The 25,655-nt window shown below is 47.5% G+C and overlaps 1 protein-coding gene across 4 annotated transcripts in view; it reads right to left on the reverse strand.

The window, feature by feature from the left end:
- ACTN4 (actinin alpha 4) overlaps window positions 1-25,655 on the reverse strand; it is an 82,348-nt gene that overhangs the window by 9,241 nt on the left and 47,452 nt on the right. For 2 of the 4 annotated variants that reach the window (XM_078145801.1, XM_020978416.2), the window contains exons 2-11: window positions 22,427-22,541; window positions 22,049-22,168; window positions 19,621-19,707; window positions 14,676-14,763; window positions 13,358-13,436; window positions 12,281-12,362; window positions 9,891-9,976; window positions 6,479-6,571; window positions 5,902-6,132; window positions 5,215-5,362 (exon numbers count right to left, since the gene is read on the reverse strand). In XM_078145801.1, coding sequence (XP_078001927.1) covers window positions 5,215-5,362; window positions 5,902-6,132; window positions 6,479-6,571; window positions 9,891-9,976; window positions 12,281-12,362; window positions 13,358-13,436; window positions 14,676-14,763; window positions 19,621-19,707; window positions 22,049-22,168; window positions 22,427-22,541 — 1,129 coding nt within the window. Of the gene's footprint in view, window positions 1-5,214; window positions 5,363-5,901; window positions 6,133-6,478; window positions 6,572-9,890; window positions 9,977-10,540; window positions 10,627-12,280; window positions 12,363-13,357; window positions 13,437-14,675; window positions 14,764-19,620; window positions 19,708-22,048; window positions 22,169-22,426; window positions 22,542-25,655 lie in introns of all 4 variants that reach the window. The other 2 variants (XM_020978446.2, XM_020978410.2) reach the window with 1 other exon arrangement.

Below are 25,655 nucleotides of genomic sequence, written 5' to 3' on the forward strand. Positions count from 1 at the left end.
CCCTTTCATGCCACGATCATGTGAATGAAGGCAGGGCTGGAGACGGCCTGAGGCAGAAAGGAGGGAAGAAGGTTGGACAGAGGCCCAGCACAGAGCCTGAGGGGTGGGCCCTTATCTCTATCCAGAGCTTCCCTAAGGTAAATTACACCAGCCCATCTTTCCCAGGCTCTGGACAATGGTGCAACTGGAAGTGTGAAGGGTTCACCTGTCGGGCCTTTTGAAGAATTAAAGAAACGTTGCTATTAGGCTTGGGGTCTGAGTAATTATACACCGGAGAACAAAAGCAAAGGGAGAACACCAAAGAAAGCTCACGCCACTTAAGGGAACTTTAGAGAAGGAAAGGAGGCTCAGAGGTCAATTCTAAGCTCCCAAGAGCACAAGCATCTCCTGCAGGTCCCTAGGATGGACTGGGAAACTGGTGCTTAGATTATTAGGTCAGATCGGCTGCAGTCTTGTGGGGTGTTCAGGCTCCAGGCACCCACTCAGAGACAGGGCCAGAGTCCCTAGACTGAACCCCCTCAGAGCCTCCTACCCAAACCCATGGGCAGGGGCAGAAGAAGGCAATAAAGTGATGAAGGCATAAAAGGCAAGCCATTCACCTTTCCTGCCTTCTACCAAGGGTAGAAACCATAACCAGTGGACTGCCTTCCTTATACTAACACAGCAACAAAAAGATGGTACGGAGTTTGGACTTGGAAGGGAGAGGCTGTAGCCCATGGCCCCCTCAGGCAGGAAGTGAGGATAATAATAGCTAGAACTCATACAGCACTGTGAGATTTGCAAGGTGTTTTATGTGTCACCTCAACCAATCTTCACAACCACCTTGTCAGGAAGATGCTATTATTATCTCCATTTCACAGACCAAGTAACCGAGGCTGACAGAGGCTCAGTGGCTTTCTTCAAAACTAAATGTCTGAGGCAGGATTCCAGCTTGGGACTTCTGACTCCAAGCCCATTTCAGTGCCTGCTAGGCCAAGGGGAGTGGCAGAAGAGACTGCCTTAGCCGGGGCCACCAGAATGGTGAGGAAGACACATTTCCTCCCTATGTCTGTGAATACAGAAGTATAAGGGACATTAGCCACTGGGGCACCTAATCCCTAAGGGGAAGCCAAGCCAGAGAACCAAGTCAGAACCAGAAATAATTTAGTCACAGACAAGCTGCCTGACAGATGCCCACACTCACCCACCTCGGCTAAAGCTTTGCCAGAATTCAGTGGCAAGACTGACAGAACTAAGGGCTGGGAGGCAGTAGCACAAATGCAGACAGCCTTTTTGTCTCACGTCAGGAGGAGGGAACAGGCACCAGTTTCACATGACCCCACAGCTGGGAGCACAAGGGCTTCAGCTCTGGGGAATGAGAGTACAATGGCCCAGCATGGGGATCTGGACAGACACCAGAGAAAAAACAGCATTAACTATGGAAGGAACGCAAAGACCCTAGGGCTGGTGAAGTCTTCCCTAGAATGGCCTGAGGAGGGCAGCCGTGCCAGGCCCTGTTACCTTGGTAAAGAACAGGCAAGGGACCCCAGTGGGTCAGAGGAAGGGATCTGAGGAGTCTGGGTCAATACACTCATTTAGAAACCGAGGTCTATGGCAAAGGAGTGACCTGCCAAAAGTCACTCAACACTCAAATGGATCTGTGACTGTTGATTCCCTCCTATGATACAGACCACGGCCCATTTGTGCCTTACCAACTACAAGAATTTGCTCTGTGTCCTTGCCTCCCATGACAATCTAGTCTGACACGTGAACTTCAACCTACTTTATGCTTTCTTGATAGTTATGATGAGAGGGTTGAACAAGATCTCTGTTGTTTACCTTTTGAGGAATCTTATGTAACTTTGATATGTGTGGGGGAGATACCATGGGGAGAAGAGAAGTTGGTGCTCTGTTCAACTCAATCAAAAGCTTTTTTTTTTTAATAGCGAACAAAAAAATAAAGCACAGGAGTATCTCGGATTTTCAAAATCTTTTCGTCACGTGTCTTAATGGTAAAGATGTGTATGCTGTGGATAGCCCATCGCTTGTGAAAGCCTGCTTGCTCTGAACTCAGAGCCCGGCTTCTCCCTCTCCCTCTCCATCCACCTGTCCCTTCCCTACCACGACCCAAAGGGGCCAGGCTGGCTGCCCCTCAGGATGGTTCTCCCGCCCTGCTGCCATCAGTCGGACTTTCTTTAGCTGGGTGCCCACTGCACTGCTGCGTTGCCAATTGCACTGATTCTCTCTCTCACACACACAATGTATGGTAATCTTCTGTGTGTGTGTGTGTGTGGGGGCATTGCAAAGGAGGGGGAAAAAGGTTCTCACACAGGAACCGGCACAGCTTGTGTAAAGGGATGGAAAAAGGAGCCGGGCCATCACACGTCCTGAATAGCATGGCTAGTTTGGCTGGACCACAGAATCCAAGATTAAAGGGGAGCCATGTACAAGCCTGCAAAGGTAGGTGGGAGCCAGGCCGGGAGGGGGCTTTAAATGACAAGCATGCATTCGTATTCATTTCCAAAGCTAACAGGTGGTCACTGGAGAGCTTCACAAAATTTCTCTGCCTCTCCAACCTCTGTATAAGTTGCAATTATTTTCAAGTGGTCTTTTCTGCACATATTTCTCATGAGTGCTGAAATACAAGTTGAGTGGCTGTCCTATAAAATAACAATGCCCGGTAAACCCCAGCAGCTGAGAACCCTACCATCTAACTGCACTTTTCCTCCTCCTTTGGGAGTTATCATTTCTAGTGAGAATATGCAGGTCTGTACGATGCTGGCACTTCAGCAGTCAATACATGTGCCGGCCACCAGGCAAGGCTCTCCCACATGAAGGAGACAGTCTAAAAACCATGCGACTCCTATCAGGCTCTGTCCCCTTCTCTACCAGTGTCACTGCAGAAACGGAGGATCAAGCTCACTTCACAAGAATGAAGTCTGTTTAGCAATTTTTCTTAGTTTATGGCTTGCGACAAACCCATGGCCAGAGTCCTGTGACAGAGCCTGTCCATGCTCCAAAGTCTGAAAGCAAGGCCATCCAGGAAGACTTGCCACAGCGTTGTTCGTGGCTGGCACGCCCTTCAGCCAATCCACTGGAGGGCACGAGGGAACAACTTTGCGGCCAAGTTCACACACAGAGTCAAGCAAGGAGCAGAACTAGGATCTGAAATTAGATTGTTGGGATTCATGTGCATGTCAGTAGGAAAATCTCTGGATTTGAAGGCAGAGGACCCAAGTTCAAAAACGGAGCTGACACTACACACACATACCCCTTTGCATCCAACAATCAAGACACAAAGTCACCAGGAAATAAGGAAAAGGATGGGGGCTACACAACGGTGACAAGATGGAGGAAGGAAAGAAGCTTTCATTAAGCGTCAGCTGTGGTAGGGGCACTGAAAGGGCTTTCCAATTATTATCCCATTTGAGCTTCACACCAACCCTGGGAGGTGGGTTGAGGAAACTGAGACAGACAGAGATGAAATGACTTGACCACACAGCCAGGAAGTGCCCAAGGTCAACTGAGCTCAGGTCTTCCTGACTCTGGGCCCAGCACCCAGCTGTCTCTCAAGACCAAGGAGGCAAAGCCTAGGACTCCTGGGATGGAGTCAGCTTCCTGAACAGCTGGGTGAGAGGGCCAATAGGAAAGAGGCTACATTTCCACGGAGGAACAAAGATCAACTCTGTCTAATGGGCCAACGCTCTGGCTCCAAGCTGATTCTGCACACAAACCCAGAGGGGATTCGGGTCTTTTGGGGGAGTCTCCTGGCTAGCTCTGGAAGAGGAGGGAAGCGTGAATTCTGAGAAGCTGCCTGCCCTAGCCAGCCCAGCCCAAAGAGGGGCAGCATTAGTTTGTGCTACAAGATACCGCCCACTCTGTGACTTCAGGTGCCTGTCTGGACTTGACAGCCAAGGGGGCCAAGGCAGGCTGACTAAAGGCCACCTCTACAATGCTGAACAGACAGTGAAGCTGGATGAAATGGCCCACGAAAATGGCTTCCTCAGCACAGTGCATCTTTCTTCAGAGCCCAAAATCGAGGGTATTGGGAGAAAAGGCAAGGGCTAAACAAAGGGGAAAAGATGAAGGCCAAATCTGGTGGCTTTCACCAGGCTCCTCAGGCTCACACTATCTGGCCCCACCCTCGGGGGAAGGGAGCCGAATCACAGTGGGGTGCCTTGGGCCAACAGAAGAGCGACAACAGAGCTCTGAGGCACGGAAGCCCAAACTGTCCTTTGGCAGGACTGGGTCCTGAGGAAGGAGGGCAAGATAAGTAATGGCCCTGGTTCTGAGCAGCCACAGAACCTACTTCTTGGCCTCCAGCATCTCCCACTAAGGACCATGCTGGAGTACAAAGCGGAGTCCGTCCCTCCCGATTTTTGAGGAGCCCATACACTCTGGACCGGGCGCGGCATAAAACACGTTCAGGGCTTGCACAGGCTGCGTTGCAGGGGGAGAGTGGGCTGGTTGTTCAGTATTCCGTGCAAAGGAGAGAGATCTAACAATACTTACCAACCTTATACCACAGGAATTAAATTAACTGTCAATTAATTAAATTGACTGGTGAACTTTCAATTTGAAGAAAAAAGCTGAGAAGACAGTGCTGATGTCTTTAAAATCATGGTGGGTATGGAAAGAGGGAAAAAAACCTACATTTATTCTTTAAACTCTAGGACATCAGAACTGGGGGATCCCCCAAAGAGGCAGCATGGTGGAGTGGAAGGAATACTGTCAGGAAAGACATGGCTGTTTCACTAATTACTAGGGCTGTGATGATGGGAAAGTCCTTTAACCTCTCTGTGAACCTGTTCACTCATTTGTAAAATGGGAGGAATACTCCTTTCACTCTCTACCTCTGAAAGTTTTCATGAGGAAAGCATCTGGTAACCCTTCAAGTGTTAGCAAAATGTGAATAGCAGAAGGATCAGATCACCAGACTTGGGAACACGTAACTGCTCCCTAGCTGGGATGAGCTGCCCAGGAGACAAGGCCAAAGATCTCCTGGGTATCTTCAGGGACATTGGGTTGTGAAGATCAAATTGAGATGGGTCATCCCAGTAGCACAGGTGGCTGGATTTATGGGGCCTCAAGGGTCCTCCTGCCTGGCCATGACAGTGGCGGTCTCCCTTAAGACCCCTCTGAAGGGATGCTCAGGCTGTGGGGCTGGGGTGGAACCTCCCTCAGTCAAAATCTAGACAGACAAGAGACACTAGTGGCTGAGCCAGGGCCCCCTACCATCAGTCCATGCTTCATGGATGGAGGCTTTCTGCCCAAACTTCTCCGCCAGGTGATCCAGCCGCTCCAGCCGCCGAATTACATTGAGCAGCCACTCTTCAAAGCCCTTCTCTGCCTGCTCCAGATGCTGCCAACTATTGTTGATGTCCTCGAAATCAAAGCACAGAGAGAGATTATTTAGAGTCACTGAGTGAATGAAAGCTCACTGGTATGTCCACAGAGAAAAAGGACAGGGATAGTGTCCCAAAGACTCTTCTCTCCTCAATAGCAGGGTGAGAGATTTGGGCTAAGAAACCAACCTGAGCCAATTAAGTCAGGAAATAAATTTGTTCTAGTCAAAGAATGGAAAGCAGGCCATTAATCCTGTGCTTCACAACATGTGAAGAGCCCCTTCTATCACCCAGGGGCTCCTACGGAAGAGCTCTAAGGTCAATCCTTGGGACCAAATGATTTAGAGGTAGAAGGGACCTTAAAATCGGAAATTATCTAGTCCACCGTCTCATGTTATTAATGAGGCAACATGGGCCCAGAGAGGGGAAGTCACTTGACCAAGGCTACGTGAGCACCCCCAGATGGATTTAGCTTCCAATTTTCCAATCCCAGGCTCTTTCCCAAACACCCATTTACTCTCGCTTCCAAAGGAAGACAGTGATGGTGGAAGGCCACCTAGCCTGGGTGGCCACTTACCGACACCATCTTGCCCTCCGAGGGCATGAAGGCAGGGCGGTTACTCAGCCGGAGTTTGGTCTGCAGAGTGTTGAAATTGATCTCCAGCTGGCATTTCTCCTGCACTTTGGGTGGTTTGTGCACCCGCCGGTAGTCACGGAAGTCCTCAAGTTTCTGCTGCATCTCTTGGATGGTCTTCTGAGGCACACGGTCTTCTAGCCAAGGAATGGTACGTCGGATCCACACCAGCAGCTGTGGAGTCAGGGGAGGCCAGGGTTGCACCAGTGAGGAGGCTTTTACGGGACGTTCAGTAGTATTACATGCACGCATGTGCACAAGCATACACACAAACACACAGAGCAAATGTTGATGCCATACAAGTCCCACGAAGAAGAAAGGCTGGAATCTGAAAGTTGAGGGGGCTGATTTTCTAAGAGGACTTCAATTCATAAAGGGGTTGGTTTTCAGAGGACAAGAGTATGGTATCCCTTTCACATGTAATGAGAGTTATGAGTCATGCTTTATGTGCTCAAAATAAAAATACACACACATTTGCACTGGCCTAAAAAGAAGTGGCTCTTGCCCAGAGCAGACTTACATCACTAGCCAGCTTCTCATAATCCTCCATCAGGTGCTCATTCTCTTGATTGACGGCCAGCACCTTGCAGATCCTGTTAGCAGCGGTCTCAGCCTAGTGGAGTAGAGAACAGAGCACAAACACAGTCAGGGCCACGTGAGACAGCTCCCCAGCCCCTTTGTGAAGTTGCTGAGCCAGGTCCCAACTGCCCCTTCCCACCCCCCCACCCTGCAGAACAGGGGGAAGGAAAGTCAGCAAGTCAGTCCCAAGCAAGATTAAGTCCTAAAGAACTCACAGTGCTACCAGAGTTCACTGGCACCTGTGTCCCCACGGTGCTCTCCTAAGGAAGTCTCCTAGGCTGCCCAACTCTCCAAGATGGAGCCCAGCCTCAACATTGCTGGCTACTGTTATGTTAAGTCAGAAAAAGATGTCCAAACACCAGAGCTGGACAACAGCCCCTAGCTAAACGTCCCACTGCCCACCTGGACAGGCTCAGCACTTCTGGGCTGACAGCTCCATCTGGTTTCAACCTCTCTATTTTTCTTTTTGATAAATGAATTCAACTGCAACCTGGCATGCTCCCTCAGCACTAAGAGGAGGTCAGCAAAGGCTAGGCAGGGTCTCTTTCTCCAAGGGGAGCCAGGTCACCAAGAGATGTATATGGCTATCTAAGAGCTTCTGATGTGGCTTAGCCTGCAGTGTCTCCTTTCAGGGGGACTGGCCGGGTGGGCCGCCCATACGGTGCCTGAGGAAAGAGTCGGAATGCACAGAACAAGAGCTGTGCCCTTTCCCTCACACAGCCTCTGTATCTTCCCAGGAGAATGTGCTTACTACGGGAAACACCACGAAGCATAATTATCCTCAGGGATGAAGGGGTACACACAGGCATAGAGAGTAAGGAGACTGAATTCAGGGTGGCCATCTCAACATCAGAGATGAATCTGGCAGCACCTTGAAAAAATTGTCCCAGGGCCACTGCCCTGGCCTCCTGTCCTTTTGGCCACACTAGGGCCAGAGCTGCTTTCTTCAAAAGATCACAAAACAAGGGCCAAGGAAGTTAAGGAAGGAGAGGGAAATCACACAGAAAGGCAAGTGGAGAGAACAGGTACCTTTCAGGAAGCACAGAAAGGATCCAAGAAGAGGACTTGAAAGCCAGACAGCAACAGAAATAGTGAGGAGGGTCTACAGAAGTATGGGGAAGGAAAACAGAAAAGGCTAGGGAGGTGAGCTACCAAGGGCCTCCATAATCATGAACTCTAATACGGAAATCAGTGGCTTGTGCTAAGTGCCCTCCCCAGGCCCCACCCTCACAGACTCAGCTAGCCTCCCAGGCCAGCCAAAAAGGGATCCTGCTGCAAGAACTGGTGGGGGGTGTGCATGCCTACATATGCACACAATCACACACACTCATACTGAGGCACACTGGCACATGCTACAAGATGCTAACAGAAGCCAGAGCGCCATGCGAGGCGTGCAGTATATAAGCCAATGCAGAAAAACTCCCCAAAAAGAATGTAAGGGGAAGCACCAAAACAATGACGGCTTGGCTGGGGGGAGGGAAGAATGTTAGTCCTTAACCTTTGCGCAAAAGAGAGGTCAACCAAAGTATGTGAAGATGACAAGCTCTGCACTTCCTGTTCCACGACCTTTCCCTCTTCTCAGCTGTCCATCATTCCCCATCCAACAAGATTCTCCACAACATCTACAGAGCTAACCACGAATGCTGAAAACAGATATCTTAGTGTCTGGAGGCAACAGGACAGACGTGATGCCCCCACTCCCTGCAGAAAACCCTCACCAACTGCAGGCACTCCTCCCTGTGACAGCTGGCCAGGCAGGGCTGGATGGAGGGACAAGGGATACGGGACAGCTAGCTCTTCACTAGAAAGAGCTGAGGGTATCCACACTGTGGCAACACAATCCCATTTCCCCCAAACACAGAGCAATCAAGCATGGGACACATGGGCCTACTAATGCCAGGGGGCAGCACAGTAGTCCCCGCCACCTCTGGCAGACGCATCACGGCTTTGTGGCTCCCAGTCTCCACTTGGGCATCCCACAACTCCAGAGTCCCCTCTGAAATGGGCCATCTAGAAAACCTCTGGACTTCCTTTATAATTCTCCATCCCAAAGGAATAGGCTTGCGGAGAAGATGGAATAGTAACCCCACAGTAAGGCTCAAATAGCACAGACTCTTTGGCAGGTCACAGTATTGAAATGACACCTGCCTCTTCACTCATTTCAGCCTTCCAACAACCTAGCTGCCCTTCCCCAAAGTCCACTTCCCAATAACCAAAACTAACACAGATCCCAGGCCATCACAAGAGTCTTGTCAAGTAGGCCTTCTGACAACCGAGGGGAAGAAACCAACGCCATTCTTAGCTTTCCACAGAGCCCTGAACTGACTTAAAAAGCTGGCTCTTCATCCATCATAAGAAGGACAACACAGAGTCAAGAAGAGTCTGGGCTCCCCCCATTTCGGGCTGATCTGTCTGGACTGCAGCGTTCCCTCTCTGAGCTTCTGGTACTCAGGAGGCCATGACTGAGGATAAGGAGACCAACACCTCAACCAAGACAGCTGGGCTTTGGTGAACCCCTGGCCTCAGCTATTCGTGCCCCTCAGCTCCATCACAGAAGCTGTGGAGCCAGGGGAGCCAAACCAGGCCTAGCAGTTTCTTGCCTTTTCTGCCTCCACAGGAACTGGGGGTGGGGGTGGGGGTGGGCAGTGGAAGCCCATGATGAAATGAACTGATATTTTTAATTGAATTACTAATTCCTCCACGGCACTACGGGTCTAGAATGCTTTGAGCTAAGTAGAGAGCTGAACCAAGGAGGAGTAGGAGGCTACAGTGGGCAGCACCTTTCCAAAATCGTGAGTTGGTAGAAAATAAAACGCAGTGAAAAGCTGCTATTCATAGGTCATCCAGAGCCCTAAGGCTCTGCCCTTGGATAGCTAACAATGCTAACAGCTCACATCCTGGGCATGACAGAAGTGATGGGAGAGGGCTCCATAGATGTTGGAGGGGGAAGATCCCTGGGGTGAAATAAATGCTCACCGGGGGAAGAATATCCTCCAATACAATGCTTACACTGTTATCATCTTAATACGTCTACAGCAAACAGACCTTTCCTGCCACACCAGGGAGGGAGGTAGGGATCAGCTGGAGCACCTCTTGGTGCCCCACCAGTCAGGATCCTGGGCTAAGCGGAGGCATTATTTCTCTCCAATGCCAGTCCAGGAATCCTTCAGAAGGAAGTGACAAGAGCGCCTGCCCTCTTTACTGCTCCTGATGGGAGTAGAAAATGTAGAGCCAGGCACAAGCCAGAGTGGACTCCTGGTACAACCTATACATGGTAAATGCTCTTGCTGGAAATCTCTCACAGGGCACAGCCCTTTGCTGCAGCATCAAGGGCTCCCCCACCCGAAGCTCACCTTTTGAGCCCCCGAGAAAGCGTGGTAGAAGCAGGACACGTATGTCATGATGGCCTTCTCATCGGGCCTCAGAGTGCCCACAATATCTGCGCAGAGAGAGAGAGAGAAAGGCAGGAGAGAGTGAAAAGTGCAGGGGCAGCAGCTGGAGCCAGGGTCCTGGGCTCATGCAGGAGAAGAAAATAAGCATTCGCTCTGGACTGGAAACCAAACCCCAGCTTGGCTACAAGATTTTGGGGTGTGTGTGTGTGTGTGTGTGTGTGTGTGTGTGCCTGTGTGCTTGTCCTGTCTCCACAAACTGGTTCCCCAAATTTAGGGGGTGGACAAAAGAGCTTTAAAAAAAGTGGGTTCCATTTGTAATCACATCTTTTAAAGGTGGAAATTTGCCTGGGTGACGGCATGGGAGAAGGAGACAGGTCTAAGGTGGGACTGGACTGGCCCAAGCCTAAATGCCCACAACTGCCAATTTCTGTGCCCAGTGATACAGTGCGACTGGCTCTGCTGGGGAGAACACACAGATGGGTACCAAGAGGAAGAGGAATGGCTTCCAGTCAGCAAGAGGCCACTGCCATCTGCAAGAGAAACGAGGTGAGCATGGGAGGCTGCAGGGGCAGAGGGACAGCGAGGCAGGCCCAGCCCTCTTCGCCGGGTACCTTCTGCGCTCCTGAAAAGGCATGGTAGAAGCTGGACACATAGGTCATAATGGCCTTCTCATCAGGACGGGCTGTGTTCACGATGTCTGAAAGTGAACAACAAAGGTTAAAGCAACCTGTTCACTGGGCTGGGGTGGAAGGGAAGGAGAAGAGGGCACAGGGGTGCCATGCTCAAGGACATCCCAGGAAAGCAGTCAGCTGCTGCCACCTAGGAGACAACATTAGTGTAACGGAAGCACTCTGGGCTCCTCCCCCAGTGCTGTCACTAAGCAGCTGTGCTCCTTCCCCTCCTCTGGACTTCAGACAAATCCTCTGTGAAATGACAGGACCAAACAAGACGATCTCTATAGCCTGACATTCCCTACGCCCTCTCCCAGTGGTACAGTATTTAGGAAGCTCCTAAGATTTATACAGAAAAAAAGACCCAGGCCGGAAGGGCTGCTTGCAAGGCCCATTTCTCAGGAAGAACAGGACCATCAGACAAGGCAACTGATCACTCTGTACATGGAATAGGGATGCTCCAGAGGAAAGGCTCTCCTTTCAGGAAAGCTCCCAGAGTTTTGTGGTTGTCAAGCCATTTCAATCGTGTCCAACTTCATGTGACCCCAGCCAGTCCATGGGGTTTTCTTGGCAAAGATCTTTGAATGGTTTGCCATTTCCTTCTCCAGCTCATTTTACAAATGAGGAAACTGAGGCAAATAAGGTTAAGTGGCTTGCCCGGGGTCACACAGCTAGGAAATGTCTGAGTGATTTGAACTCAGCAAGATGAGTCTTCCTGACTCCAGGTCTGACACTCTTATCTACTGTGGTCACCTAGCTGCCCCTCCCAGGGTTAGGAAAATAGGAAATTCCCAAGGCCAAGTCCTTCCCAGGGGAAAAAACAGGACCCACCTCTACTGGCTCTTGACTCCACATAAAGCAGTAAGAACAAATGGCTGATGGCCATCTGCCTGGAGGAAGGCCTTCCTTGGACTTCTGGCCGATACGGACAAAGGGGTGAGACAAGCATCCTGTGCTCTGTTGTCGTTCAGGCATGTCTGACCTCTTCGTGACCCCAGTGGGGGTTTTCTTGGCAGAGGTAGCGGAGCGGTTTGCCGTTTCCTTCCCCAGCTCATTTTACATATGAGAAAACTGAGGCAAACAGGGCAAAGTGACTTGCCTAGGATCATATAGCTAGTAAGTATCTGAGGTCCAATCTGAAGGCAGGAAGATGAGTCTTCCTTTATTCACTGAGACACTTGGCTGTACCTAGCATCTTGCTAGAAACTAATTAAATAAAAAGCCCTCTGTGCAAATCCAGCCTACCCTTCAGAAATCAAGTCCTACCTTCCCTGACTACCCTGTCCTACACAGATTTTTCTCCTTTCTCTGACACCTTTTGAATACTGTCTAGACTACAGGTTTCAAAAATCATCCTGCAAAACTCCCAGGGTACAAGCCAGATTAAAATGTGCCTGGGAAACGCGTAACAGAGTGAAAATCCAGAGGTGATAGTGATTTGTGGTTTCCTAAGCCCAAGTGCAGCCAGCCTGCAGGATCCGTTTCTGTCTGAGTCTGACAGCAGGAAACGGTATATGACATGGTCATATACTCGTCTCTGTCTCACGTGCGCTCGTTCATTTTGTTTTATTTTAGAATGAGAATCTAAGCACCTGGAAGAAAGGGGCACAAGGCAGGCCCTCACCACAGACCTGCTGCACCAACGTCTAGGAAATGAAAGGCCAGTAGTCCAGTGCTTACCCTCAGCATCCAACATCTTGGGGATATCTAGGTACTTCTCAGCGACTTCAAAGGCATTGTTCAGGTTTGTGACAGGGTCATCCTGGAGGGAAGACAAGAGGGTCAGTGACCTTCTAGGGGCTGGCAGATGTCTAGAGAGGAAAGAGGGAAGTCTTGGGCTCCACTTCTGCTGGGACCTACTGCAAGTGTTTACTTTCAACATGCTGTGTAAGCCATAAGGAATCACTAATGCTGGTGGGAGAGGGGAAAGACTGCACAAATCAGGCTACAGCTAATCTCAAAGGCTCATCTTAGATTTGGCCACAGGGAAAATGAGGCACCAATGAGGAATCCAAATGCTGGCTTCTCCACGTGCCTGCCAGATTCATTTTCCTCAATCTTCACTGCACACATTAGTCCCTCCTTGCAGCCCCACCATTTCCCCAAAAGAGTTCTCCAAGTTAAAGGCCAAAGTTCTAATGGGAAGTGTTCAAGTCCTTCTACAACCTGTCCCCACTGACCTCCCTTCCCCCACATGACCCTTTTGGCTCTGGCCAATCACAACTCTTCATGCTCCTTTCAGCATAACACCCACAATTCCTGACTCTAAGATTTTCTAAATTTTGCCTTGCCCCAATTCCACGGAGAGGCCTCCAGCACAGGTCCAGGCTTCCTCTGGCACCCTCTGCCAACTGCCCTTGCCCTCAAGTACCGTCTTCACTTTCTAAATTCTTATAACCCTCACTTTGCCTGCTGTCTGCCCTGGTCTGGACAGTGTCCCAGCATCCTGAATAGGAACTGGCACATAAGAAGGGATCTGAAAATGCCTCCGGATGGATTAGAGAAACGTCCCTTCTAGCTGAGCAGGGTCGTCAGAGACCAGACGAGGGCCAGGCTTACCTGACCCTCAACAGTCCTAGGCTAGTTACAGGGCCCGGGTTTAAAGGAATAACAAGGAGTCCTCAAGATTGCAAGGATGAGACGGTGTCAACAATGGAGCCAGTTGGAGGATTTGCTTTCAGCCAGTGGCAGTGTTCTTACCCCTGAGCAGTGGGGCAGGGTTTACACACGGCAGGCACGTGGGCCTGAGAGCCCTACCTTCCGCAGCTTGTCATACTCTATCAGCTCTGGCCGATGCCTGTGGATCAGGGCATTGAAAGCGAGACCATCCTTCCAGCTGAGAAAAAAGACACACGTGAGTTTCCTTCTCTCTATCGCTTTAAGAACAGCTTTTACTAAAAGCCTCACCCCCAGTGACTAGTTCTGAGAAGAGTAATAGGAGAGACGCAGGATGAAGAGCTGGAAGGGCCCTTAAAGGCAACTAGTCCAATTTCCTAACTTTACAGATTAGGAAACCAGGACACAGAGAGGTAAGCAACTTTACTGAGGTCACACAGGGAGTAAAACAGCCAAGTCAGGAGTTAAACTCAAGTCCTCTGAATACAAGGCCATTACTGCTCTTTCCACTGTCCCAAGGTTCAATTAACTACCTTCTCCACCTGTTCATCTGGTCACCATTTTATAAAACTGGCACAATGGATAGAGGGTAAGATTTGGAGTAGGATGACCCAAGTTCAAATCCTGCCTTGGAGGCTTACCAGCTGCACCGTACTGGTTAAGTCACTTAACTTCTGTGTCTCAGTTTTGTCATCTGTAAAATGGGAATAAAAACAGCAACCACCTTACAGGACAGTTGTGAAGATCAGATAAGTTGCCACGTATAAAGTGCCTTGCACACCATCAAATGCCAACTAGGATGTTAGTGACAATTAAATTTTACCGAAGACCCTGACAGTTTACATGGCTTGCACAAATTGACTTCTTAGAGAATTCTCTCGTTTGTCGATCATGGTCTTCAGAAATAGGGATCGAGGCCATCCCTCGAGGATGGACACTCAGGGTAATGCCTGGAGGCAAGGAGACAAACTGGACGATGAAGAAGCAATGAGCAGCACAAACAGCCCTGGCTTTAGAGCCACAGACCCCACAATCCCAGCTCCACGACCTGCAACCTCCGGCTGACCTCGGGCAAGTCACTGGAGCTCTCTGGGACTCAGTGTTTTCCTCTTACTATGAAAAGGACTGCACTAGCTGGTGTCCAGTTTCCAGCTCTAAATCTCCATTAATCCTATAACCTTTCACAGTTTTACTCTCACATCAAAGACTGTTTTTAAGAAAGATAAAGGTGAACCATATGAGGCTTCAATAACAGGGAACAACATTATGTCAGAAACGTAAGCCAATAACCTATTTTGTCAATGCACACTTAATGAAAGGCACCCCCCCCTCCCCGATACAAATTCTTCTGGGGGCTGCCAGCTCTCTGATGTTCTAGTGAGCCTGGCGCACCTGAAGCAGAATTCTCACAGACCCGGCAAGAAGCAGAGTGTCCTGGGCCAGGGCCCCAGGGGCTTACCTGATGTGGAAGTTCTGCACATTGACATTCTTGTATGGTGCAGTCTTTCTCTGACACCAGAGAAGGAGACCCTCCTTGGCAGAGGTCTCTGTGAGATAGACAAAAACAGCGTAAACGAATGCCAGACTGTTTCTCCACAGGTACGATGTCCACCCCGAGGAGCATCTGCCACAGGACACCAATGCGATAATGACAGCAACAACTTTCCACAGAGTTCCACACCAATGGCCTCGTTCCCTCTCTTGGGGGCACACACTCAGCCATTCACTCTCTTCTCCAGCCTCCTTTCTTAACCTCTCATTCAATTTTAGGCACTGGTCCCGTGGGCCTAACCAACTTCCTCTTTCAGGGACAACTTATTTCAAAACCACGTCCCACAGAAAACTCTGGAGCCTCAAACTCCTCTACCTGATCACGTAATCTTTCCTCATTCCCATTCCCTGCCTTATGATCCCTAACCCTGTTCTCCAGCCTCACTGTGGCCTCCACTTTTTCAGCCCCTCAGGTCTTTCCCAGGCCATCACCTCCGGACCTTTACACTTGCCTCCCTTCTCTAGTTTGAATCCTTGGTGAACAAACTCTCCACCATCACTAATCCCTTGCTGCTCTCCCACCCCCATCTCCAAACTACTGCTGATAATCCTCTGGGTTATTCCTGCCATCTGCTTCCTATTCACAAGAGGCTGAATGGAACTGGAGGAAATCATGAAAACATGTCGACTGGGCACTCACTGCAGCCAAGGCAAATACTCTATTCCTCTCTAACTGGTTTGTTATCCTACTCTCCACAGTTCCTGTCCCAATTCTTCTCATCTCTCCTCCACTAACCCTCTTGCTGAGACATATCACTCAGACATCTCCTGTGCTCCCATTTCTAATGAAGAAGTGGCCACCTCCTCTCTTTGCGTGCACAGTGAAGGCCACTAGCTCATCATGTCTTGTTCTGTGGCCTACACTCTATCATCGCTTCCCACCTGTTTACCAGCTCCTTCCCATGGCTCAGCCAATCTTAAAAAACCTCCACTTGGAAGGTGCAGGAGAACCACTGAAACTTGGAGCTCCCTTTCTTCAGAGCTGACCAAACTGCTTCCTTCTCCCTCTGCACTCTGGCTTCCAACCTTATCAATGAATTCAAGCTGCCCTCACTCAAGCTTCTGATCATCTTTTTATCATCTTATCATTTTATCAATCAACCTTTTCTCAAGGCTGAGCTTTTTGGCCCTGCCGACAACCTCCTCTCCTCTCTGGGCTTTCGTGATACTGCTCTATCATGTCTTGCCTCAGAATCCACGTGACATCTGCTCACAGTGGGTATGCCTCCCCCAGGGTTCTGCCCAGAGCCCCCTCCTCTTTCTGGTTAGTACTCTCTCCCTTGCTGATCTCGTCAGTTCCCACGAGCTTAATAATCATCTCAATGCAGATGATTTTCTAGTCTCAGGCTCTCTGCTGAGCAAGCCACATGTCTCCAGCTGCATCTTGTACCCCTCAAACTGGATATCTCTGTGGCTCAAAATTAATTCATTCATCTTTCCTTTCAAACCCTCCCTTCTTTTGGATTTCCCTATTACTTACCCAAGGCTCCACTGAGTAAAGCTCACAATCTCCGCTGTCATTCTTGACTCTTCATTCACACTTACTACACTGATCCAATCTGCTGCCAAATCTGGTTGTTTTTACCTTCATCACATCTCTCATCACATCCTCTGATACAACACAGCTGTCACTCTGCTGCCAGCCGTCACTTAGACCATTCCGATGGCCTCAAGTCTTCCCAATCTCAAACATCGTCCACTTGGCCGCCAGGGCCTGACTGTGTCGCCTACTCTAACCAATAACCTCCAGTAGCTCCCCATCACCTTCAGCATCTAATATAAGCTTGTCTCTCATGTAAAACTCCTCACAACCTGGCCTCTTCTTTTTCCAGTCTCCACACCCTTTACACACCCCTCATACAAGCTATGGGCTAGCTAGAGTAGCCTCCTTGGAGTCACACCGAACACACCACCTCCCAAATCCACGCATTTGCACTAATGGTTCCACCGGCATGGCATACTCTGTCCCTCATCTCTACTTCCAAGCTTTCTCTAAGACTAGGTCAGGTCAAATTCCACCTTTTGTCAAAGCCGTTTGTGGTCTGCGAGGCTACAGGAATGTCTTCCTTTTCGTATTACCTTCATTCATACTGCATATATTGTGGGGGTAGATATTTACATGTTTTCTCCCCCAACTAGAACATACACTTCTAAAGGGTAGGCTTTTTTTTTTGCGGGGGGGTGAATTTCTTTTTTGTATCCCCACCCTATAGTACAGTGCCTTGAAGATAATAAGCTTAACAGGTCCCAAAAGAACATCTTCTTGCTCTTCATAGAAAGAGTATGATGTATTATGATAAAATGAACTACCCCCCACCAAATGATAGTACAAAAGACATTAAAACTGAAACTCTTCAGGTGATGGGGAGAAAAATTTAAGTAAATTATTATATTCTCTAAGGGAAGCTCCCCCCAGATTTTACTTTTAATTTTTAGTACCTGAGAGGCCTAGGAGATCCCAAAAGTGAACTATCCCCCACATTTTTAATAAAAAGCATGATAAACTATCATGTCTCTGAACTTCCACTGGCAGATGTTGTTGCTGAAATGTATATTCTTGATGACAAAGGTACAAAATCAACATTTGTGGACTCTGCACCCCTTGCACCTCCAGTATGAGTAATAACACTCTTACACTGGAAAGGATCAAAGACTGACAGCGCACCAGACGTCACCTACTCCATCCTTCTGTTTCAGATATTAGGACTGAGTCAGGGGAATGGGGGGAGATTTGAACTAAGCTCTTTGACTCTAAACCTAGTGCTCATTTCTCCATACAAGCTGAATTCTTCTCTCATATCCTTCAGTGCATAAACCTAAGCCTTCCCAGCCACTCCAAGAGAAGGAAAGTTAAGTGAAAACTGCTGCATGTCCTTTGAGCTGAAGCAACAAGAAGGGGGGACCCCAACTGCTAAATGGTCAAAGGATATCAACAGACAGTTCTCAGATGAAGAAATTAAAGCCATCTATAGTCACATGAAAAAATGCTCTAAATCACTATTGATTAGAGAAATGCAAATCAAAACAACTCTGAGGTACCACATCACACTTATCAGATTGGCCAACATGACAAAACAGGAAAATGACAAATGCTGGAGAAGATGTGGGAAAATTGGAACACTAATGCATTGTTGGTGGAGTTGTGAAATGATCCAACCATTCTGGAGAACAACTTGGAACTACGCCCAAAGGGCTACAAAAATGTGCATACCCTTTGACCCAGCACTAGCACTTCTAGGGCTATATCCCAAAGAGATCATACAAATGGGAAAAGGACCCACATGTACAAAAATTTTCATAGCAGCTCTTTCTGTGGTGGCAAAGAATTGGAAATGGAGAGGATGCCCATCCATTGGGGAATGGCTGAGCAAGTTGTGGTACATGAACGTAATGGAATACCATTGTGCTATAAGAAATGATGAAGAGGCTGACTTCAGAAAAACCTGGAAAGACTTATATGGTCTGATGCTGAGTGAAGTGAGCAGAACCAAGAGAACTTTGTACACAATAACAGCCACACTGTGCAAAGACTAATATTGATAAACTTAACCCTTCCCAGCAATACAAGGATCTAAGACATCTCCAGAGGCCTCGTGATGGAAAATGCCATCCACATCCAAAGAAAGAACTATGGAAGTTGAACTGCTATCATCTGTTTTTCCTCTTCTGTTGAGTTTTGTTTCCTCTTTCTGATGGTTCCTCCAATTGGTTTTAATTTTTACTTACAACTTCACTAATGTGAAAATATGCTTAATAGGAATGTATATGTATAGCCTATATCAGACTGTGCGCCATCTTGGAGAAGGTGGTGGGGAGAAAGAGGGAGAAAAATTTCAAGCTAAAAAGCATATGGAAGTGATTGTTGATAAATCAAAATAAATTAATAAAATAAAAAAAAAAACACAAGAAGGGGGGAACCTCTTCAGAAAGAAACGTTTGCTTCACTAAGTTGCCAGCACACTATCTGGAAGCTCTGAAGTCAGTGAAGACAAATGAGGATTTCTGCCCCAGCAGACAGGCGGGAGTCCCATATGCGGAATTGCCCGGTTCTGCAGATCGAGTATATAAAATTCTCTGGGGATAGAAAATGAAATTCTAGGTCTATGTTGGCTAAAGAAAAGACTAGATAATACACATTTAGGGCCTGTGAAGGAAAGTGAGTCATCCTTACCCAAAATCTCAGAGATCCGGACACATAAAAAAACCAATGTCCCACATCTGAAAAATGTTTGGCTGAACTGAGGAAAAAGGAGCTATCACGTAAGGGACTCTTTTCCCTTCCTAATCAGGTGCCCCACTGAGTTATGCTAGGTGCGATATCTCTTTTTTCTCATTATCTATCACACAAACCTAAGCAGCCTGGAATGTGATCCTACAGGTAGAGGTGAGGCAAAGGAAAACAAAACTGTCTATGCTGCTTCACATCCAAAACAAAGGAGGAAGTGACAGCAGCACCATGAGAAGTCAAGACCAGCGGTTTCTGTTCTGGAGTCTATTCTCACCTTGGCCATGTTACCCTCATCTCTCTGGGGCTCAGAATTCCCATTTGCCAACCTCCTAACAAGTGTACCCAATGAGCTAAAGGATGTCCAAGGGCCTTTGAAATAAGATCAGCCAAGTATGGAAGGCCGCAGAAAGACACTCATGATGGGGTGATGAGGATTTATCCAAGACTATGTACCAAAGATGCTAGATGCTACTTGAGAAAAGGGCCAATTGCCAACAAGATACCATACTGAAATAAGCCCAGCGGAATGCAATTTGAACAGACTAGCAAGATATCAGGATGTTTCCCACGGGAGTTAGCAAAGAAGGGGTGGGCAGCTAACTCAGCAGCCAAAGTTAGCTCTTACCTTCCACTGAGATGTCCTGGATGGCAAATCGAAGAATAATGGTCCAAATCATTCCCAATGTCATCTTTGCATTGCCATCCACAATCTCTGAAAACAGCACACAAAGAATCCTCAAAGTTACAAAGGTTTCAAAAAGAGTACAATTCACCAACCTAACCCCACTCAAAGTAATATGGCGCCTTTCATCTCTCCTGAGAGAGGGGGTGAACATATAGCTATAGATAGAGGTGTGTATTTTCAGAGTTGACCAGGGTGACAGTATGTTTTGTGTAACTTATTTACTTCAAGGAAGGGTTCTGTTGGAGAAGGCGCAGTTACTGGAAAGTAACAGTTACATATTTTTTAAAAGACCATCAGTATTTTTTTAAAAGTTACTGCTCTCAAAGTGGTGAAAGCCATTTACTATAAAGGTAACTCTGACTTTGATAATTTGAGTGGTGCCTGACTCCCTCTCCACAGGCAATGCTGTCAGCACTCCAGAACGCAAACTCACTAAGGCTTCTCATCTCATGATTCTTGTTCTGACCCAGTGTGGACCAGACGCCTTCCTTTGGCCCAGCTCATTTTGACAGCTCAGATACCATCCCACTGCTTAGCTGGGCCAATAGAACTTCTCCAGATGCCTTTTTTTCTAAGTCTTCTCAAAGTCACCTGTTTTCTTACCAGGCTACCTCTTTGTTCTAAGAGGAGGAGGTTACCATGGGCTGGGGGTGGGAGGTGGGAGGCAGGAGGCAGCACCAAATGGAGAAGCAGACATTTTTAGGTTGAGTTTTTCCTCAAAATGAAAACTGACAATTGCTTCAAATCTGGTTTGCCAAAAACATCTTCTCCTCTCCCTCTTCCAATCCCATCTCTATTTACAGACTAGAATTATAGCAAAATAAATGCTGCTGTTAGAAGCAAAATGCTAGAGTCAGGCCAGAAAGAGAGAAGCACTCAAGGACACCAAATCTTAGAATCTGATCTTTTTTTTTTTTTTAACTTACACCCCCCCACCCCTTACCCTGCAAACAACTTTACTGCCAGAATATAGACTTGGCAAAGAAATACCTCACAGTGATACTTGGAACAACACAAATAAATCGTGTTGGTATTTGGGCCAAATTCCTTAATCCAGTCATTAATAACAATTAGTTTTCTTTGTTTTTCTAAAAGCTGGGACAACATGGATATCCCAGGAAAGAAAAGCTGCACTGACTAATGATTAAAATTGCTAGCTGTGCTGGATTCCAAGCTGCTGGCCCCAATCTGCCTTCACCTCCTCTCTAAAGCGCCTGTGAGTTCTGTCATCTGTGGCTTCATATGTATCTGGCCACTGGACTGAGGGAATATTCGCTCCATGGTTTGGTTTTTTTCCCCCCCTTCAAGTACGGTGGCTTGAGGAAAGAGGTCGGAGGTCAGGTATTCTCCTCATCCACTAAGGACAGGAGGGCAAAAAATGGACCCAGATGAAAGCATGAGGTTCCCAGGATCTATCCAGACAGTTTCTTAGTGCTCAAAGAACTATGGATGTAGAGATTCACACAAGGCTAGGAGCTGGAAGAGCCAGTACACCAGTATGATTAAAGTGTGGCCTCTTCTGAAGTCCCTCAGTGAAATGAGGACACAGTCAATCTACCCTGTGCACTGGGATCAGGTCTAATAATCTGCCTCTGTGCCCAGGAACAAGCACCTGCTATTTCCTGAACCCAAGGGAGCTTGTCATTTGCATTTGTAAGAAATAAATGAATAGCAGCCAACAAAGGGTGAAAACCAATCTGGATGTGTGTCTATAAGGGATGTTTGATGATAGCATTATTTTCCCAGTATAAAAAGTTTCAGGATTCTCTCCCTACCAAACCACCCTGTGCCACATGGAGCTTCTTGGTCTAAACCCCATCCCCAAAAGTGCCTTTCTTGTGTGAAGGCTATCGGGGCTTCCAAAGACATTGGGATCATTTCCAGAATGTGGCAACGTTCTCTCTGTACCCATGCTGGCTGACTCACAGATGCAGACTTTTGATTAAAAAGACCGGGTGTAAGGCTACATCATCCCCATACTGCTAAAAAAACCATTTAAAGGGCATGTTCTACTGATGTGGTTAGGAAGGCCATTGTTTCCTTCCTTCAGAATTAATCTGAAAATGCTCATTCATTTTCCCTTTTACCATATAAAACGGATTTGCTCTAACAGGAAAGTAAATAACATAAGGCTTCATAAGAAGAAAAATCAATTTAATCTAAGTTAAATCAAGAAAACGTTTTATAACATTGTGGAATGTTTATGAAACCCCTAGCTTTCCAAAATGAAATGGCAATATCAGTCATCCTTCTTCCTGACATTGATGACACCACCACATATGGTCTTATACCCACAGTTTGATATGTCAGGTTCAAAAATTAAAGACCAAGCTGGCACTTGATCCTAGAGACGCCATCCTCAACTCACCTTCAGCTCCTATGGAGACCAGCTTGACACCTTTGCTTGCAATGAAGTCCAGGGCTTTGTTCACATTGTTAATTTTGTGCACTCTCATTTTCCCTCGCTCTGGTTTAGGTAGCCGTTCCCCTGCAGAGAGGAAGGGACAGGACAGAAAAGTCTTCAAGTTCCTTGATTCGCTTTATAAATATGTTGCCAGTTATTTCCCCTGCCCAAAGCACTTAAAACTCCCCCACCCCGGATAATGCCTAGAGCTGACAGATAGACACCTCAACCAACATCACTACAGTGGTTAGACAATTTCACTCTTCTCTACAGCAACCCGTTTCTGGAGTAGTTTCTACAGTTTTTCTGACAACACCTCTATACATCTATTACACACCTTACCTGAAATAACCTCTAAGAGGAGCATGAGTTTGAGCCCATCCCTAAAATCCTCGTCGATGTTCTCGATCTGGGTGCCAGCTTTCCGCAAGTGAGAGTTGCACCATGCTGTGAAAGTCTAGAAACCCAAAAACACTGGATTAGGATTCAGTGCATTTATTTACAATCACATTCCCAAACAGTCTTCTTTAAGTGGGCCCATTTACCTTCCACCAGACAGACCAAGGCTAGCTATGGCTCCTAACCAAGCAAAGAGCACAGTGCTGCATGCCAACATGTGGTCTTCAGCACCAAAGTCCTCATCATAACGCCTAGCCTGCTTGTCTGCTTGCCCATCCAGGTACACGTGTTAAAGACAGACAAAAGTAAGCCCCTACACAGCATCCTGAATGCTGGAACTAGAGGAGCCCTATCATATGGAACACAGAACTAATGTCAGAGCAGGAATGCTCTTTAAAGTCTATCCACTCTAACCTCCTCGTTTCACAGCTGAAGCTAAGAAAGATGAAGAGATGCGATATGACACTGAAAAGAGTATGGGATTTGGAGGTAAAAGAAAGGCAACTGAACCCTGGCTTTGCTATTTAGTACTTACGTGATCTCTGCTTATAAGTCATATAACCTCTCTGGGCCTCAGCTTCTTCACTGAAAGAATTAAAGGGCTGCCCAGGGAAAAGGTTAAAAGGAATTGCACTCTTTCATCCCTGAACAAAATTATGAAGAGTCTCACTGGTGGGCAACGGCGCTTTTGGGCTAGAGGCTTCCCCTGCTCACCAGCAAGCAATACATGGTGCGTGCTGATGCCTGCGTCTTATTCACTGACCCCACTGCATATCTTCCTGGGTCTTCATCAGCTGATTATATGACCCACTCTGCCCAAATCACAACCATAAACTGCCCTAATCTAAGAATAGCAACTCACATTTCTACCACACTTCAGGGCTTTAAGAGTGTTTTCTTCAAAACAATACTGTGTGATATACAGTGAAAGATGATTATCCACATTCTATAGATAAAGAAACAGAGGCACAGGGAGGCAAAGTGATTTCCCCAAATGTGCAGATTGTGAAATGAAACCAGTCCTATATCACACCGCAGATCTTAAAAGCCCCAGAAGAGTTAGACAGACACACTCAAGGAAGAAGGAACGAAAAGTTTCTGTCCCAATGGACTGGCAGTATAAGACACAGCTCCCCCTTCCTGATACTTAAAGAGGTAATAAGTAGGAAATAAAAATAAACTATAAACAGGACCCTCCCCCCCCAATAGAGATAGCCATGGCATACATAAAAGGGCGAGGGGTTGTATAATCAGTACAGTTTTGAGTTCGGACATGTTACGAGACATTGTCCATGAAAAGGAAGAAGAGGGTATTTTTCTTTTCACACAAATGTGTCTAAACCTCTTTTAGGGAAAATGCCATCTATACTCATTCTCACTGAAGCGCTCCTGCAGAAAGGACACAATCGCAGGCTGATCTCGAGGCTGGCACAAAATTCAGCACAAGGCCAACTCAAAGTACCAAGTGGCTTCCCAGTCCAAGACTGTAACCAGCCAGATAAGCTAGCAGAGGGGCCACCCAGAGAAGAGAGAGCCAGAGTTCTTTCCAAAGAGGCTGCAGCCAAATACCATTTGTTTTGACAACTGTTACCGGCTACGCTCATTCACAAAGAGATACAACACAGCAAACCCTCCTAGAGAGAGCAGCCTCTTAATGAATACTTGGTCCTACAGAGAATGAATTTCAGAGTTCTAACAACATGTGCCAACTCTGACAGTATTATCTGAGATCAGCTCCTCATCAGAAGTGGAGTACTGGGACGCAGAGGGTAGCAATGAAGGACTATGGAAGAAGAGAGACTGGGAAAGCCATGCTGTGGCTCCTTTGCAGATAATCAGATTTTAGAGTGGGAAGGCACCTGAGATCACCTAGTCAAAACTTACTTTACATAAGAAGAAAGATTAGTCATGTGACTTGCTCAAGGTCACATGGTTATTATGTGGCAGAGCCAGTGCTCAAAACCAGGTTTCTTTCCTGACTACCAGTACAGCGGTGAAGGAGGGAAGGAAGGAAGGATTTCTATGTCAATCAACAAAAATGTATTAAGCAACTACTACGTGCAGGCATTTGTGCTAATTGCTGGGGATACAAAAAGAGGCAAAAGATAGTTCCTGCCCTTGAGGAGTAACAATCTAATGGGAGAGGCAAAAATGTACACAATGTATACAGGATCAAGAGGAAATAAAAGTGAGGAGGCACTAGAATTCCAAGGGTTGGAAATGGCTTCCTGTAAAAGAGGGCATTTTAGTTGGGACTTAAGGGAAACCAGGAAACAGAGCTGAGAGCCAAGGGGGAGTGCAATCTAAGTAGAGAGAATGCCTGGAGAAAAGAGAAGGCATTTCTTGTTTGTGTAATAGCCAGGAGGCCAGTGTATGTGGTAGACTGAAAAGGTAGGAGGGGACTAGGTTGTTAAGGACTTTGAAAGTCAGAGGATTTTGTATTTGATGCTGGCAGTAAAGGCGGCCAATGGAGGATGGAGAGAAGTGAGGAGAGCCTTACTGCCACAGTTCAGGGGTGAGGTAATGAGAGCCTGCACCAGGAGGATTGGCAGTCAGAGGAGAGAAGGGGGCAAATCGGAGATACTGCAAAAGTGAATCTGAAAGGCCTGGGGAGGGGATGGGGCTGGGGAGCGAGAAGTACAGGATGTAGGTTGTGAGCCTATAGGAATAGGAGGACGGCATTACCCTCAATAGTAATAGGGAGGGTCAGCTGTGTGGCAGACACTATGTTAAGCACTTTTACAACAATCTTGGGACTGAGTTGCAGAAGTGAAGTGACTTGCCCAGGGTCAAACTCAGTCTGAGGGTGAATTTAAACTCAGGTCCTCCTGACTCCTGGCCCAGTGCTCTATCCACTGTACCACCCTGCTGCGGCTAGTTCGAATCTGCTCTGCCAGGCAAAACCCCAAAGACTAGGTTCTCTGTGCCCTGATGCTGGAGACAAGGCTTAGGGGCACTCAACTCCCGTAGAGAAACAGCTATCAACGTGGAAGTGAAAACATGTCTGACTCTCTCTGACCGTCTGCGACAGTGGGGCTCGAACTAGGGCAATAAGAAACGAAGAGGGCAGGGTGATCACTGTCTGTGCCTGCTCTGCATCTGTACAAAGTCTAACATAGATTTAGATTTGAATAAAACTTGTTTCGCCTTCCACTCAACCTGTATCTACTCT

Source organism: Phascolarctos cinereus, unplaced genomic scaffold (genome assembly GCF_003287225.1).
Source record: "Phascolarctos cinereus isolate Bilbo 61053 unplaced genomic scaffold, phaCin_HiC Scaffold_726;HRSCAF=1367, whole genome shotgun sequence".
Classification (NCBI taxonomy): Eukaryota; Metazoa; Chordata; class Mammalia; order Diprotodontia; family Phascolarctidae; genus Phascolarctos; species Phascolarctos cinereus.